The sequence below is a fragment of the Heptranchias perlo genome, chromosome 1 (assembly GCF_035084215.1).
Source record: "Heptranchias perlo isolate sHepPer1 chromosome 1, sHepPer1.hap1, whole genome shotgun sequence".
In the NCBI taxonomy this organism is placed as follows: domain Eukaryota; kingdom Metazoa; phylum Chordata; class Chondrichthyes; order Hexanchiformes; family Hexanchidae; genus Heptranchias; species Heptranchias perlo.
The window spans coordinates 4,660,341-4,675,813 of record NC_090325.1 but is presented as its reverse complement, the minus strand read 5'-3'; the positions used below and the strand labels follow the sequence as shown (position 1 = coordinate 4,675,813).

The 15,473-nt window shown below is 48.1% G+C and overlaps 1 protein-coding gene across 1 annotated transcript in view; it reads right to left on the bottom strand.

The window, feature by feature from the left end:
• Positions 1-3,206: 3,206 nt before the first annotated feature.
• emx1 (empty spiracles homeobox 1) overlaps positions 3,207-15,473 on the bottom strand; it is a 120,481-nt gene continuing 108,214 nt past the window's right edge. Inside the window, exon 3 of the mRNA XM_067979153.1 lies at positions 3,207-3,680. Coding sequence (XP_067835254.1) covers positions 3,513-3,680 — 168 coding nt within the window. The 3' untranslated portion in view covers positions 3,207-3,512. The remainder of the gene's footprint in view (positions 3,681-15,473) is intronic.

The window sequence follows — 15,473 nt, the reverse complement described above, 5'->3', positions numbered from 1 at the left end:
TCTGGGACAGTGGGTCAGACACTCTCCTTTCACACTCTGGGACAGTGGGTCAGACACTGTCCTTTCACACTGTGGGACAGTGGGTCAGACACTGTCCTTTCACACTCTGGGACAGTGGGTCAGACACTGTCCTTTCACACTCTGGGACAGTGGGTCAGACACTGTCCTTTCACACTCTGGGACAGTGGGTCAGACGCTGTCCTTTCACACTCTGAGACAGGGGGTCAGACACTGTCCTTTCACACTCTGGGACAGTGGGTCAGACACTGTCCTTTCACACTCTGGGACAGTGAGTCAGACACTGTCCTTTCACACTGTGGGAAAGTGGGTCAGACACTGTCCTTTCACACTGTGGGACTGTGGGTCAGACACTGTCCTTTCACACTCTGGGACAGTGGGTCAGACACTGTCCTTTCACACTCTGGGACAGTGGTCAGACATCGTCCTTTCACACTCTGGGACAGTGGGTCAGACACTGTCCTTTCACACTCTGGGACAGTGGGTCTGACACTGTCCTTTCGCACTCTGGGACAGTGGGTCAGACACTGTCCTTTCACACTCTGGGACAGTGGGTCAGACACTAACCTTTCACACTCTGGCACAGTGGGTCAGACACTGTCCTTTCACACTCTGGGACAGTGGGTCAGACACCGTCCTTTCACACTGTGGGACAGTGATTCAGACACTGTCCTTTCACACTCTCGGACAGTGGGTCAGACATCGTCCTTTCACACTCTGTGACAGTGGGTTGGACACTGTCCTTTCACACTGTGGGACAGTGGGTCAGACACTGTCCTTTCACACTCTGGGACAGTGGGTCAGACACTGTCCTTTCACACTCTGGGACAGTGGGTCAGACGCTGTCCTTTCACACTCTGTGACAGTGGGTCAGACACTGTCCTTTCACACTCTGTGACAGTGGGTCAGACACCGTCCTTTCACACTCTGGGACAGTGGGTCAGACACTGTCCTTTCACACTCTGGGACGGTGGGTCAGACACTGTCCTTTCACACTCTGGGACAGTGGGTCAGACACTGTCCTTTCACACTCTGGGACAGTGGGTCAGACGTTGTCCTTTCACACTCTGGGACAGTGGGTCAGACACTGTCCTTTGGCAGTTTGAGAATTTTGAATTCTATTTAAAAAAATCTGCGAATAAAAATCTGGTCTCAGTAATATTGACCATGAAGCTGTTGGATTGTCATACAAAGCCAACTGGTTCACTGATTTCCTTTAGGGAAGGAAGCTTGCCATCGTTATTCGGTCTGGGCCGATCTGTGAGTGCAGTCCCACACCAACCTGGTTGACACATAACCGTTCTCTGAAGTGACCTGGCAAGAGACTCTTGTATGAAAACCACTTTTCAAGAAGGGGACCCAAATCGGGTTGGGTCATAAATGCCAGCCTTGCCAGCGACGCCCACACGGTTGTGTGGGGGTGCGGAGTGGGCCATCAAATGTTGATGGTGCCCTTGGCTTGGCTTTGTCGATCACCAACGCTGGCAATACTGTCTAACTTCACACATGAAGAACGGGAGGCGAACGGAGACCCCTCCCTACCTCTGTAACCTCCTGCAGCCCTCCAATCTCCCAAGATCTCTGCGCTCCTCCATTCCTGACCTCTTGTCCATCCCCTACTCCCTTCATCCCAACATTGGCGGCCGTACCTTCAGCTGCCTTGGCCCTAAGCTCTAGAATTCCCTCCCTAAACCTCTCTAGCTCTCCTCCTTTGAGACGCTCCTTAAAACCGACCTCTTTGACCAAGCTTTTGGTCACCTGACCTAATAACTCCTTATGTTGCTCGGTGTCAAATTTTGTTTGATAATCGCTCCTGTGAAGTGCCTCGGGCCGTTGTACTACGTTAAAGGCGCTATATAAATGCAAGTTGTTGTCCTGGAGACAACCACTGCCTATGGAACCAAAGCAAAGCGTCAGCACCCTCAGGAGAGGAGAGAGAGAGAGAACTGGTCAAAGATATACCTTAAGGCAACAGCAAATCACTCAACACCAGCTTAGGAAATATCGCAAGCTTTTATTCATTTACTGAGGTGGCGGAAAATGCAGGGGAAGCAAAATGATATTTAACTTTCTGAAGCACACATCAATTCTTAATCGTTAAACTACATCACAGATATTTACAGTCCGCTGGTGGAGAGGTGGGAGAGAACCTGGATTCAGAGTGAAAGGCCGAGATCTTGACCAGCCTCACCAGAGGTGTGTTGGCCCTTCACCTTTTCAAACGGAGTTGAAGCTCTGATGGGGAGAGCTCCCCACAGGGGCCGGACTGAAGGAAGATGAAGAGGAGCAAAGTCTCGTCCCAGTCTCTTCCCCCTCCCCAACCCACAAATCCGATAATTAACCAAGTTCACCTCAACAAGAAGCCCCGCTGGTTTCAGCCTCAGTGGGCTGGGGAGAGGGGGGGAAATCAGCCGAGGGGTTCCCACTCCAACATTACTATCCCTCGTTGGAAAGCGTGTGTATGTGTTTGAAAGTGTCTGTCTGTGTGCGTCTGTGTATCAGTGTGACTGTCTTGTTTGTCTATCTATCTGTCTGTGTGTGTGTGTGTGTGTCTGTGTAGCAGTGTGTGTGTGTGTGTGTCTGTCCGTGTGTGTGTGTCTGTCTGTGTGCGTGTCTGGACGTGAGCTAAGGACAAATCAGGCTGTCTCTCGCTGTCAAAGCTCAGGTAGAATGGTCACATGGGTGAGTTCCTGGAAGGGAGGGTGGTGCCCATGGAACTGAGCCCCACTGAGACTCAGCACCTTCAGGAGAGGAGGGGGGGAAATTGTAAAGGGCTGTGGTTACTTGGGAAAGCCACTGACAGCTGCGACCTCGCTTGTGTATTGACCTTTGACACCCGTGACATCACTTACACGTGACACTGTCATGATGCACCGATGATGATGCTCAAAGCATTTATATCGGGCCTAATGTGGAAAAGTCTCCAAAAGTTTTTCATACAATAAGTTTCCTTTGGAATGCAGCAGGGAAACAACAAAGCTCACTCCCTGAAAACGGCAATGGCCCCCCCCAACATATCCCCTTGTCGATCCGTTCATCTGAACGACCCGCCTCACCCCCAAAGAAAACAATATTTCAAAACGACCACCTGAGGGGACAAACAATTTGAACCCTTGCAGTCTCCCTCTCATTGTGACAAGTCGAATAATCACCATTGTTAAAAGGGACGTCAAATAAATAAAAAAAAGTTTAATCTTTCAGATAATTTTTAATATAATATATATATAATATATACAGCGGATGGTTAAATGTCACTGGAGAAGTGTCAACACTTTTCCGACTACATCCTGAAGTGTATATTCTTCTCAGATTCCAGTCTCCAAAGTTTTGTACAAGATCCCGATGATTGTCGATGTGTTGCTGTCGTTTTGTTCTCCAAACTGTTTCGAAGGGTTTCCCCATCCTCCTCGCACTGGGTGGAAATGTCCGTGCTCTCGCGTATTCTTTAGCTGTCTCTCCTTCCCTCCCTCCCACCCTCCCTCCCTCCTTCCTCACTAGTCTTCCGAGATGACATCTATGTCCTCGGGGCTGGCCTGTTTGGTCGCCATTCTCCACCGGTTGACATGATGAGAGCCTTTCTTTTTCTGCTGGGAGTCGGGACCCTCCTCCTCCAACTTCTGACGCTTGTACTTTGTTCTCCTGTTTTGGAACCACACCTTCACCTGCAATAAAGAACAAGACGGGCTCAGAATCGAGACAAACACTGTACCGACACTGGGTAGGGTAGGGTAGTGTAGTGGTTATTGTTTACTGGACCACTAATCCAGAGGCCTGGACTAGTAATCCAGAGATACATGAGTTCAAATCGCACCACGGCTTGTTTGAGAATTTGAACTCAGTTAAAGAAACCTGGAAATAAAAAGCTGGTATCAGTAAAAGTGACCACGAAGCTGTCGGATTGTCGTAAAAACCCAACTGGTTCACTAATGTCCTTTAGGGAAGGAAACCTGCCGACCTTACCCGTCTGGGCTTATATGTGACTCCAGTCCCACACTACATGGGACTTAATGTCTTAGGGAGGGAATAAGTAATAAATATGGCCTTGCCAGTGTGATCTACATTCAGACAAGAAAAGAAATCATGACCTAGGCTGACACTCCAGTGCAGTACTGAGGGAGCGCTGTATTAAGCCTGTCCTGTCAGATGTTAAAAAGCTCAAATGGAAAGATATAGGGTTGGTATTTGGAACCATCTGATCTCCTCAGGCCGTCCCTAAACACTTTGTAGCCAATCAATTGCCTTTGAAGTGCAGTCGCTGTTGTTTTGCAGGGAAACACAGCAGTCAATTTGTATGCAAGGTCCAAAAACAGCAGATAAACGACCAGATCATCTGTTTCAGTGATGTTAGTTCAGGAATAAATATTGTCCAGGACACCGGGGAGAACTCCCTTGCTCTTCTTCCAATAGTGCCATGGGATCTTTTACGTCCACCTGAGAGGGCAGACGGGGCCTCGGTTTAACGTCTCATCCGAAAGGCGGCACCTCTGACAGTGCAGCACTCCCTCAGCACTGGAACTTTAGTGTCAGCCTGGATATGGGCTCAAGACTCTGGAATGGGACTTGAATTTACGACCTTGTGACTCAGAGGCGAGAGTGAGACCCACTGAGCCAAGCTGGCTGAAGAACCATTTTCATCCAAACCCCATCTTGTGTGTTGAACTTACCAGTCACTAATTTAAATTTGTGTCCTCTGACCTTGACTCCAGTCTCCTTAAAGTAATATTCGGGGTTCAACTCACCGATTCCATTTATTAACCCTTTAAATACATCAAAAAGGTTGCTCCTGAGACTTTAAACTCTGGTGATTAAGTTCCTCGAATCTTTCCTCGTAGCACATGCCATTTATTCTTATTACCTTTGTTGCTCTTGCTCTTGCACCCTCTCAAATACATGGACATCCCTCTTAAAATATGAAGACCAGTGAGGTGAGGCCAGTGCATTAGAACCCTCAGCACTACCTCTGTAGATTTGGATTCTACTCTCCTGGCAGGGTAGTTTTATTAATTGTTTCCCCAAACTGTCCCCACATTGACAGTGATGAGTTTACTGCCACTCCCAGGGCCCTTATCTGTGTCTTCCTGTGCTAATTCTGGTCTATTCAACAACAACAACAACTCAAAGGTAGTCATCTCCAGATTACTCCCGGTGCCACACGCTACTGATTATAGAAATAGGAGGATAGAGCTGATGAATGCATGGCTGAAGAGATGGTGCAGGAGGGAGGACTTCAGATTCCTGGGGCATTGGGACCAGTTCTGGGGAAGGTGGGACCTGTACAGGCCAGACGGGTTGAATCTCAACACTCATCGAAGCTTGGACCAATGTCCTTGTGGGGAGGTTCGCTAGTGCTTTGGGGGGGTTGGGGTTTAAACTAATTTGCAGGGGGATGGGCACTAGGACGGAGCATTGGAAAGGAGAAACAAGGGGCACAAGGGATTGGGAGAGAAAGATAGAACTAGAGGAAGTAACCGCGCAGTGTTAGGTGGGATCAAACTAAGGGAGAGTACAAGAAAGTCTAAGACTGGGTTGCAGTGCATGTGTATAAACACACGAAGTGTGGTAAACAAGGTTGGTGAGCTGCAGGCGCAAATAGCCACATGGGAATATGATGTTGTGGCGATAACGGAGACCTGGTGCAAAAAAGGGCAAGACTGAGTACTAATTATTCCTGGATACAAGGGGCGCTAAATTGGGCCATGTAGCACCCATCATTTCAGCGCGACACGGCCTCTTCGACATCCAAGATGGCGTCTTGGAGGCGCACACACGTTTCCAGCGTGACGTGCGCCAGACGCCATTTTGGTATAGGAGTTAGCGCAGGCGCAGATAACAAAAGCTGGAATCATGTAAAGTAAGGAGAAAATGGCTTCAATCAGTGTACAACGCTGATTTAAAGTGATAGACACCATTTTGGGACTTAACGCTCAACTCAACGCACAGTCTTAACCCCGACCATCTGAACGTGTCTGAGAGTGCCTGGAGGACCCCCCACCAGCGCTATTTAAATGGACCATTACAGGTTAGTGGCTGGATTATTGCTTCTGGCTGCCGAGACATCTGTAACTATTTTTTTTATTCGTTCATGGGATGTGGGCATCGCTGGCGAGGCCAGCATTTTTATTGCCCCTCCCTAATTGCCTTTAAGAAGGTGGTGGTGAGCCAACTTCTTGAACCGCTGCAGTCCGTGTGGTGACGGTTCTCCCACAGTGCTGTTAGGAAGGGAGTTCCAGGATTTTGACCCAGCGACGATGAAGGAACAGCGATATATTTCCAAGTCAGGATGGTGTGTGACTTGGAGGGGAACGTGCAGGTGGTGTTGTTCCCATGTACCTGCTGCTCTTGTCCTTCCAGGTGGTAGAAGTCGCAGGCTTGGGAGGTGCTGTCGAAGAAGCCTTGGCGAGTTGCTGCAGTGCATCCTGTGGATGGTACACACTGCAGCCGCTGTGCGCCGGTGGTGAAGGGAGTGAATGTTTAGGGTGGTGGATGGGGTGCCAATCAAGCGGGCTGCTTTGTCCTGGATGGTGTCGAGCTTCTTGAGTGTTGTTGGAGCTGCATTCATCCAGGCAAGTGGAGAGTATTCCATCACACTCCTGACTTGTGCCTTGTAGATGGTGGAAATGCTTTGGGGAGTCAGGAGGTGAGTCACTCGCCACAGAATACCCAGCCTCTGACCTGCTCTTGTAGCCACAGTATTTATATGGCTGGTCCATTAAATTTCTGGTCAATGGTGACCCCCAGAATGGTGGGGAATTCGGTGATGGTAATGCTGTTGAATGTTAAGGGGAGGTGGTTAGACTCTCTCTTGTTGGAGATGGTCATTGCCTGGCACTTGTCTGGCACGAATGTTACTTGCCACTTATCAGCCCAAGCCTGGATGTTGTCCAGGTCTTGCTGCATGTGGGCTCGGACTGCTTCATTATCTGAGGGTTGCGAATGGAACTGAACACTGTGCAGTCATCAGTGAACATCCTCATTTCTGACCTTATGATGGAGGGAAGGTCATTGCTGAAGCAGCTGAAGATGGTTGGGCCTAGGACACTGCCTTGAGGAACTCCTGCAGCAATGTCCTGGGGCTGAGGTGATTGGCCACCAACAACCACTACCATCTTCCTTTGTGCTAGGTATGACTCCAGCCACTGGAGAGTTTTACCCCTGATTCTCATTGATTTCAATTTTACTGGGGCTCCTTGGTGCCACACTCGGTCAAATGCTGCCTTGATGTCAAGGGCAGTCACTCTCACCTCACCTCTGGAATTCAGCTCTTTTGTCCATGTTTGGACCAAGGCTGTAATGAGGTCTGGAGCCGAGTGGTCCTGGCAGAACCCAAACTGAGCATCGGTGAGCAGGTTATCGGTGAGTAAGTGCCGCTTGATAGCACTGTCAACGACACCTTCCATCACTTTGCTGATGATTGAGAGTAGACTGATGTGGCGGTAATTGGTCGGATTGGATTTGTCCTGCTTTTTGTGGACAGGACATACCTGGGCAATTTTCCATATTGTTGGGTAGATGCCAGTGTTGTAGCTGTACTGGAACAATTTGGCCAGAGGTGCAGCTAGTTCTGGAGCACAAGTCTTCAGCACTACAGCTGGGATGTTGTCGGGGCCCATACCCTTTGCTATATCCAGTGCACTCAGCCGTTTCTTGATATCATGTGGAGTGAATCGAATTGGCTGAAGACTGGCTTCTGTGATGGTGGGGATATCGGGAGGCGGCCGAGATGGATCATCCACTCGGCACTTCTGGCTGAAGATGGTTGCAAACGCTTCAGACTTGTCTTTTGCACTCACGTGCTGGACTCCGCCATCATTGAGGATGGGGATGATTACAGAGCCTCCTCCTCCCGTTAGTTGTTTAATTGTCCACCACCATTCACGACTGGATGTGGCAGGACTGCAGAGCTTTGATCTGATCCGTTGGTTGTGGAATCGCTTAGCTCTGTCTATAGCATGTTGCTTCCACTGTTTAGCATGCATGTAATCCTGAGTTGTAGCTTCACCAGGTTGGCACCTCATTTTTTGGTACGCCTGGTGCTGCTCCTGGCATGCTCTTCTACACTCCTCATTGAACCAGGGTTGATCCCCTGGCTTGTTGGTAATGGTAGAGTGAGGAATATGCCGGGCCATGAGGTTACAGATTGTGCTGGAATACAATTCTGCTGCTGATGATGACCCACAGCGCCTCATGGATGCCCAGTTTTGAGCTGCCAGATCTGTTCTGAATCTATCCCATTTAGCACGGTGGTAGTGCCACACAACACGTTGGATGGTGTCCTCAGTGCGAAGACGGGACTTCGTCTCCACGAGGACTGTGCGGTGGTCACTCCTACCAATACTGTCATGGACAGATGCATTTGTGACAGGTAGATTGGTGAGGACGAGGTCAAGTAAGTTTTTCCCTCGTGTTGGTTCGCTCACCACCTGCCGCAGACCCAATCTGGCAGCTATGTCCTTCAGGACTCAGCCAGCTCGGTCAGCAGTGGTGCTACCGAGCCACTCTTGGTGATGGACATTGAAGTCCCCCACCCAGAGTACATTCTGTGCCCTTGCTACCCTCAGTGCTTCCTGCAAGTGGTGTTCAACATGGAGGAGGACTGATTCATCAGCTGAGGAAGGACGGTAGGTGGTAATCAGCAGGAGGTTTCCTTGCCCATGTTTGACCTGATGCCATGAGATTTCATGGGGTCCAGAGTCAATGTTGAGGACTCCCAAGGCCACTCCCTCCTGACTGTATATCACTGTACCACCACCTCTGGTGGGTCTGTCCTGCCGGTGGGACAGGACATACCCAGGGATGGTGATGGAAGAGTCTGGGACGTTGGCTGAAAGGTATGATTCTGTGAGTATGGCTATGTCAGGCTGTTGCTTGACTAGTCTGTGGGACAGCTCTCCCAATTTTGGCACAAGTCCCCAGATGTTAGTAAGGAGGACCTTGCAGGGTCGACTGGGCTTGGTGTTTTGCCGTTGTCGTGTCCGGTGCCTAGTGGTCCGATGCCGGGTGGTCCGTCCGGTTTTATTCTTATTATGACTTTTTGTAGCGAGATTTTACAACTGAGTGACTTGCTAGGCCATTTCAGAGGGCAATTAAGAATCAACCACATTGCTGTGGGTCTGGAGTCACATGTAGGCCAGACCGGGTAAGGACGGCAGGTTTCCTTCCCTAAAGGACATTAGTGAACATTTTTGGAGGTCTGCTACACTTGAATACTAGGATGCAGGGGCATAGCCTAACATTTCGAGCCAGGACGTGCAGGAGTGAAGTTAGGAAATGCTTCTACGCGCAAAGGGTGGGAGAAGTTTGGAATGGTCTTCTGCAAACGGCAGTTAATGCTAGCTCAATTGAGAATTCTAAATCTGAGATTGAAAGATTTCTGTGAACCAAGGGTACTAAGGGATCTGGGGCTAAGGCGGGTATATGTAGTTAGGTCACAGGTCCACCCTGATCTGACCAAATGGTGGAACAGGCTCGAGGGGCTAAATGCCACCGCCACTTGCTGCCTCCTGATATGTGCCAGCTTCTCCTGCAAGAAAGCGGGACGTGTGTCTGGGTGATGTGCCTATCATGGTTGAATAGCTGCCAGTGTGTGTGGCCTGTGAGTTGTGGGTGGGCGGCTTGCAATGGTGGTAATGTGTAAGGGGAGAGGGTTGAGTGCTGATGGAAAGAGTTTGTTGGTATGTGGGTGATGGGGGTGTCGTGCATGGAGCAATGGATGCGACTGGTGGGGTAGTTGGTAGGAGACGCCACTTGACAGTTGACCTCACTCATCTTGACCACTCATGTCAAAGCATTGAACTTCTTCCTGCACTGCATCCATGTTCATGATGCTGTGCACCTGGCATTAACTTCATCCCCTACTGCCTCCCACTACCTTTTGGGTGTATGTCTCGAGGGCCTCTTGCTCCCCCTCCTCCCCGCCCCCCCTCCCCCCAACGGATATAGGATGTCCCTCCTTCTGTCCATCTCTTGCACCAAAGCATCTGGTGCATCAGCAGTGAACCTTGGTACACAGAGTCTCAGATCAGCAGATTAGAGAGGTCTGGCATGCAGATTGGAGGATGTGGGATTTAGTGGTGCGCAACCTTTATTCAATGTTTTAACATAATTCATCAGTATGTAAAAATAGAGATGGGACCTGCATCTGTGCTTTATGTGTGCAATGCCTGATCTCTGTTCAGAGTCCGTGCAGACAGCAGGCTGTTATATTCAGCATATAACAGGTACCAGCTACCTTTAAGAGATTTCTAACAGACAGCCTGCCTTTAAGAGATTGGAGCTTCCCCCTGCTGGTGGAAAGTGCGAATTGCATGGAATTCTCGTTCAACGCTGATTTCCAACGCCAGATTGCAGGAAAGTCCTCAGGCCTGACAAAAATCTCATCCTGCCTGCGCAGGGACCATTGGGCGCAGGGTAATAACAGATCGTCCTGCTCCTGCCCAAAAACAGGCCCTATCCAATTTTTCCTCCAAGGTGTTCAGGAAAGATAGGGAAGGAAAGAAAGGATGGGGAGTGGTGGCAGTCTTGATTAAGGAGAATATTACAGTGCTGGAGAGAGAGGATGTCCTGGAGGGGTCAAGAACAGAATCTATTTGGTTTGAGTTAAGAAATAACTACTGGGTGTATTCTATCGGTCACCAACTATGGGAAGGATGTAGAGGAGCAAATTTGCAGGGAAATTACAGAGGTGCAAAAGCCATCGAGTAGTGATAATGGGAGACTTCAACTATCCTAATCTAGACTGGGATAACAATAATAATATAAGGGGCAAAGAAGGGGAGGAATTTTTGAAATGTGTTCAGGATAACTTTCTTAACCAGGACGTTTCCGGCCCAACGAGGAAGGAGGCACTGCTGAGGGAAGGAGGTGGGCCAGGTGGAGTAAGTGTCAGTGGGAGAGCATTTAGGGAGCAGCGATCATAGTATCATAAGGTTTAGAATAGCTATGGAAAAGGACACGGACCACTCTAAATTAAAAATACTCAATTGGAGGAGGGCCAATTTCAATGGGATGAGAACTGATCTGGCCCGGGTAAATTGGAATCAAAGATTGGCAGGCAAAACTGTAATTGAGCAATGGGCGGCCTTTAACGAGGAGATGGTTCGGGTACAGGTTGTGAAGTACAGTTCTGGGCAGCGCACTTCAGGAAAGATGTGAAGGTTGTGAGGAGATTTGATAGAGGTATTCAAAATCATGAAGGATCTAGACAGAGTAGATAGAGAGAAACTGTTCCCATTGGTGGAAGGGTCAAGAACCAGAGGACGTAGATTTATGGTGATTGGCAAAAGAACCAAAGGTGACATGAGGAAAAACTTTTTTACACAGCGAGTGGTTAGGATCTGGAATGCACTGCCCGAGGGGGTGGTGGAGGCAGATTCAATCATGGCCTTCAAAAGGGAACTGGATAAGTACTTGAAAGGAAAACATTTGCAGGGCTATGGGGATAGGGCGGGGGAGTGGGACTAGCTGGATTACTCTTGCATAGAGCCGGCGCGGACTCGATGGGCCGAATGGCCTCCTTCCACGCTGTAACCTTTCTATGATTCTATTCTATACTTCCATTTATATAAATGCAAGTCCTTCTTCTTCTACATAACAACACTACAATTCAAAAAGAATTCATTGGTTGTGAAGCCCTTTGGAACACCCTGAGAGGTGTGTTAAGGTTCGACATAAGATGAAAGTTGTCCCAATCCTCATCACAACCCAGAGCTCGTATATGTTTGTATGTTTGTTCAGTGAGGACTGAGATTGGGCTTGATTGTGGTACCACCCAGAGTTGCCATGTTTACATGTGAAGAATGCCACCTTGGGTCGGTGTCTGTGAAGCTGTGTGTAGCAGGGTGTCACCACCAGCAGCAGAAGAGGAGGAGTAGGGTATGAAACTTAGAGAGCATAGGAACATAGGAACAGGAGTAGGCCATTCAGCCCCTCGTGCCTGCTTCGCCATTTGATAAGATCATGGCTGATCTGTGATCTAACTCCATAAACCTGCTTTAGGCCCATATCCCTTAATACCTTTGGTTGCCAAAAAACTATCTATCTCACATTTAAATTTAGCAATTGAGCTGGTATCAATTGCTGTTTGCGGAAGAGAGTTCCAAACTTCTACCACCCTTTGTGTGTAGAAATGTTTTCTAATCTCACTCCTGAAAGGTCTGGCTCTAATTTTTAGACTGTGCCCCCAAGGTGGCATTCTTCACATGTAAACATTTAGAAAGTACCCTGTTCTATCCTTTTTTGATCCAAAGTGGATGACCTCACATTTGTCTACATTGAATTCCATTTGCCACAGTTTTGCCCATTCGCCTAATCTATCAATATCGCTTTGTAATTTTATGTTTTCATCAACACTGCTTACAATGCCACCAATCTTTGTGTCATCGGCAAACTTAGATATGAGACTTTCTATGCCTTCATCTAAGTTGTCAATAAATATTGTGAATAATTGAGGCCCCAAGACAGATCCGTGCGGGAGCGGCGGTGAACTTCCGTCTCTGGAATACACCATCCTTAGACAGGGATCCGGATCTAACGGACTGGGGTTCACACGTCGTTATCTTTTAAAATCCCCGAATTCCCCAAGTTGTCCCAATCCTCAACACAACCCAGAGCTCGTATATGTTTGTATATTTGTATATTTATATAGCGCCTTCAGCATAATAAAACGTCATATGACGCTTCACAGGAGCGTTATCAGACAAAATCTGACACCGAGCCATATAATGGGATATTAGGACAGGTGACCAAAACCTTGGTGAAAGAGGTAGGTTTTAAGGTATAACAAAGGAGGAGAGAGGTGGAGAGGTTTAGGGAGGGAATTCTAGAGCTTAGGGCATAGGCAGCTGAAGGCACGGTCGCCAATGGTGGAGCGATTAAAATCAGGGATGGCCAAGAGGCCAGAATTGGAGGAGCGCAGAGATCTCGGAGGGTTGTAGAGCTGGAGGAGGTTACAGAGATAGAGAGGGGTGAGGCCATGGAGGGATTTGAACACAAGGATGAGAATTTTGTCTGCTTATTTAGAGCCTTGCTCTGACACCAGTACAATGAGCTTTGGCCCTTCCTCTAGGTTTCTCAATTAAAACTCCAGTTGGCTGAATCTCAGGAGCCATACAGTGGTCTACACCTCTCTCCAACGGCTCCCCGTAAAGAAAGAAAACTCTTGCATTTATATAGCGCCTTTCACAACCTCAGGATGTCCCCAAGCGCTTCACAGCCAATGAAATACTTTTGCAGTGTAGTTACTGTTGTAATGTAGCAACATCTGATGACGATATTGGGCAACAGACCACACGGGTTTGTCCAGCTGGATACACACTGGGTGGATTGGGGACCCCTGAGCTCACCGGGCTTTCTGAGGACAGAGGAAGTGGGATGAGTTGGGGAATTCGGGGATTTTAAAAGATAACGACGTGTGAACCCCAGTCCGATAGATCCGGATCCCTGTCCAAGGATGGTGTATTCCAGAGACGGAAGTTCACCGCCGCTCCCGCACGGATCTGTCTTGGGGCCTCAGTTATTCACAATATTTATTGACGACTTAGATGAAGGCATAGAAAGTCTCATATCTAAGTTTGCCGATGACACAAAGATTGGTGGCATTGTAAGCAGTGTAGATGAAAACACAAAATTACAAAGCGATATTGATAGATTAGGCGAATGGGCAAAACTGTGGCAAATGGAATTCAATGTAGACAAATGTGAGGTCATCCACTTTGGATCAAAAAAGGATAGAACAGGGTACTTTCTAAATGGTAAAAGGTTAAAAACAGTGGATGTCCAAAGGGACTTAGGGGTTCAGGTACATAGATCATTGAAGTGTCATGAACAGGTGCAGAAAATAATCAATAAGGCTAATGGAATGCTGGCCTTTATATCTGGAGGACTGGAGTACAAGGGGGCAGAAGTTATGCTGCAGCTATACAAAACCCTGGTTAGACCGCACCTGGAGTACTGTGAGCAGTTCTGGGCACCGCACCTTCGGAAGGACATATTGGCCTTGGAGGGAGTGCAGCGTAGGTTTACTAGAATGATACCCGGACTTCAAGGGTTAAGTTACGAGGAGAGATTACACAAATTGGGGTTGTATTCTCTGGAGTTTAGAAGGTTAAGGGGTGATCTGATCGAAGTTTATAAGATATTAAGAGGAATGGATAGGGTGGATAGAGAGAAACTATTTCCACTGGTTGGGGATTCTAGGATTCTAGATCCGGATCCCTGTCTAAGGATGGTGTGTTCCAGAGACGGAAGTTCACCGCCGCTCCCGCACGGATCTGTCTTGGGGCCTCAATTATTCACAATATTTATTAACGACTTAGATGAAGGCATAGAAAGTCTCATATCTAAGTTTGCCGATGACACAAAGATTGGTGGCATTGTAAGCAGTGTAGTGTAAGTTGTCCCAATCCTCAACACAACCCAGAGCTCGTATATGTTTGTATATTTGTTCAGTGAGGACTGAGATTGGGCTTGATTGTGGTACCACCCAGAGTTGCCATGTTTACATGTGAAGAATGCCACCTTGGGGGCACAGTCTAAAAATTAGAGCCAGACCTTTCAGGAGCGAGATTAGAAAACATTTCTACACTCAAAGGGTGGTAGAAGTTTGGAACTCTCTTCCGCAAACAGCAATTGATACCAGCTCAATTGCTAAATTTAAATGTGAGATAGATAGTTTTTTGGCAACCAAAGGTATTAAGGGATATGGGCCAAAGGCGGGTATATGGAGTTAGATCACAGATCAGCCATGATCTTATCAAATGGCGAAGCAGGCACGAGGGGCTGAATGGCCTACTCCTGTTCCTATGTTCCTATGCTCTCTAAGTTTCATACCCTACTCCTCCTCTTCTGCTGCTGGTGGTGACACCCTGCTACACACAGCTTCACAGACACCGACCCAAGGTGGCATTCTTCACATGTAAACATGGCAACTCTGGGTGGTACCACAATCAAGCCCAATCTCAGTCCTCACTGAACAAACATACAAACATATACGAGCTCTGGGTTGTGATGAGGATTGGGACAACTTTCATCTTATGTCGAACCTTAACACACCTCTCAGGGTGTTCCAAAGGGCTTCACAACCAATGAATTCTTTTTGAATTGTAGTGTTGTTATGTAGAAGAAGAAGGACTTGCATTTATATAGCACCTTTCACGAGCTCATGAAGCACGGGAGGAACGGCTGAGAAGAGAATGGAAAACGCAGGAGAGAAACGGCTGAGAGGAGAATGGAAAACGCAGGAGAGAAACGGCTGAGAGGAGAATGGAAAACGCAGGAGAGAAACGGCTGGGAGGAGAATGGAAAACGCAGGAGAGAAGCGGCTGGGAGGAGTAAAACAAACGCAGGGAAAAATCGGAGGAATAAAATTCTGAATCTGAAAAAGTGACATCAGAGCAGGGACAGGAACGGCAGAGCCCGAGGAATTGCAGCTCAGTGTTTAATTTATTATATAAATAAGT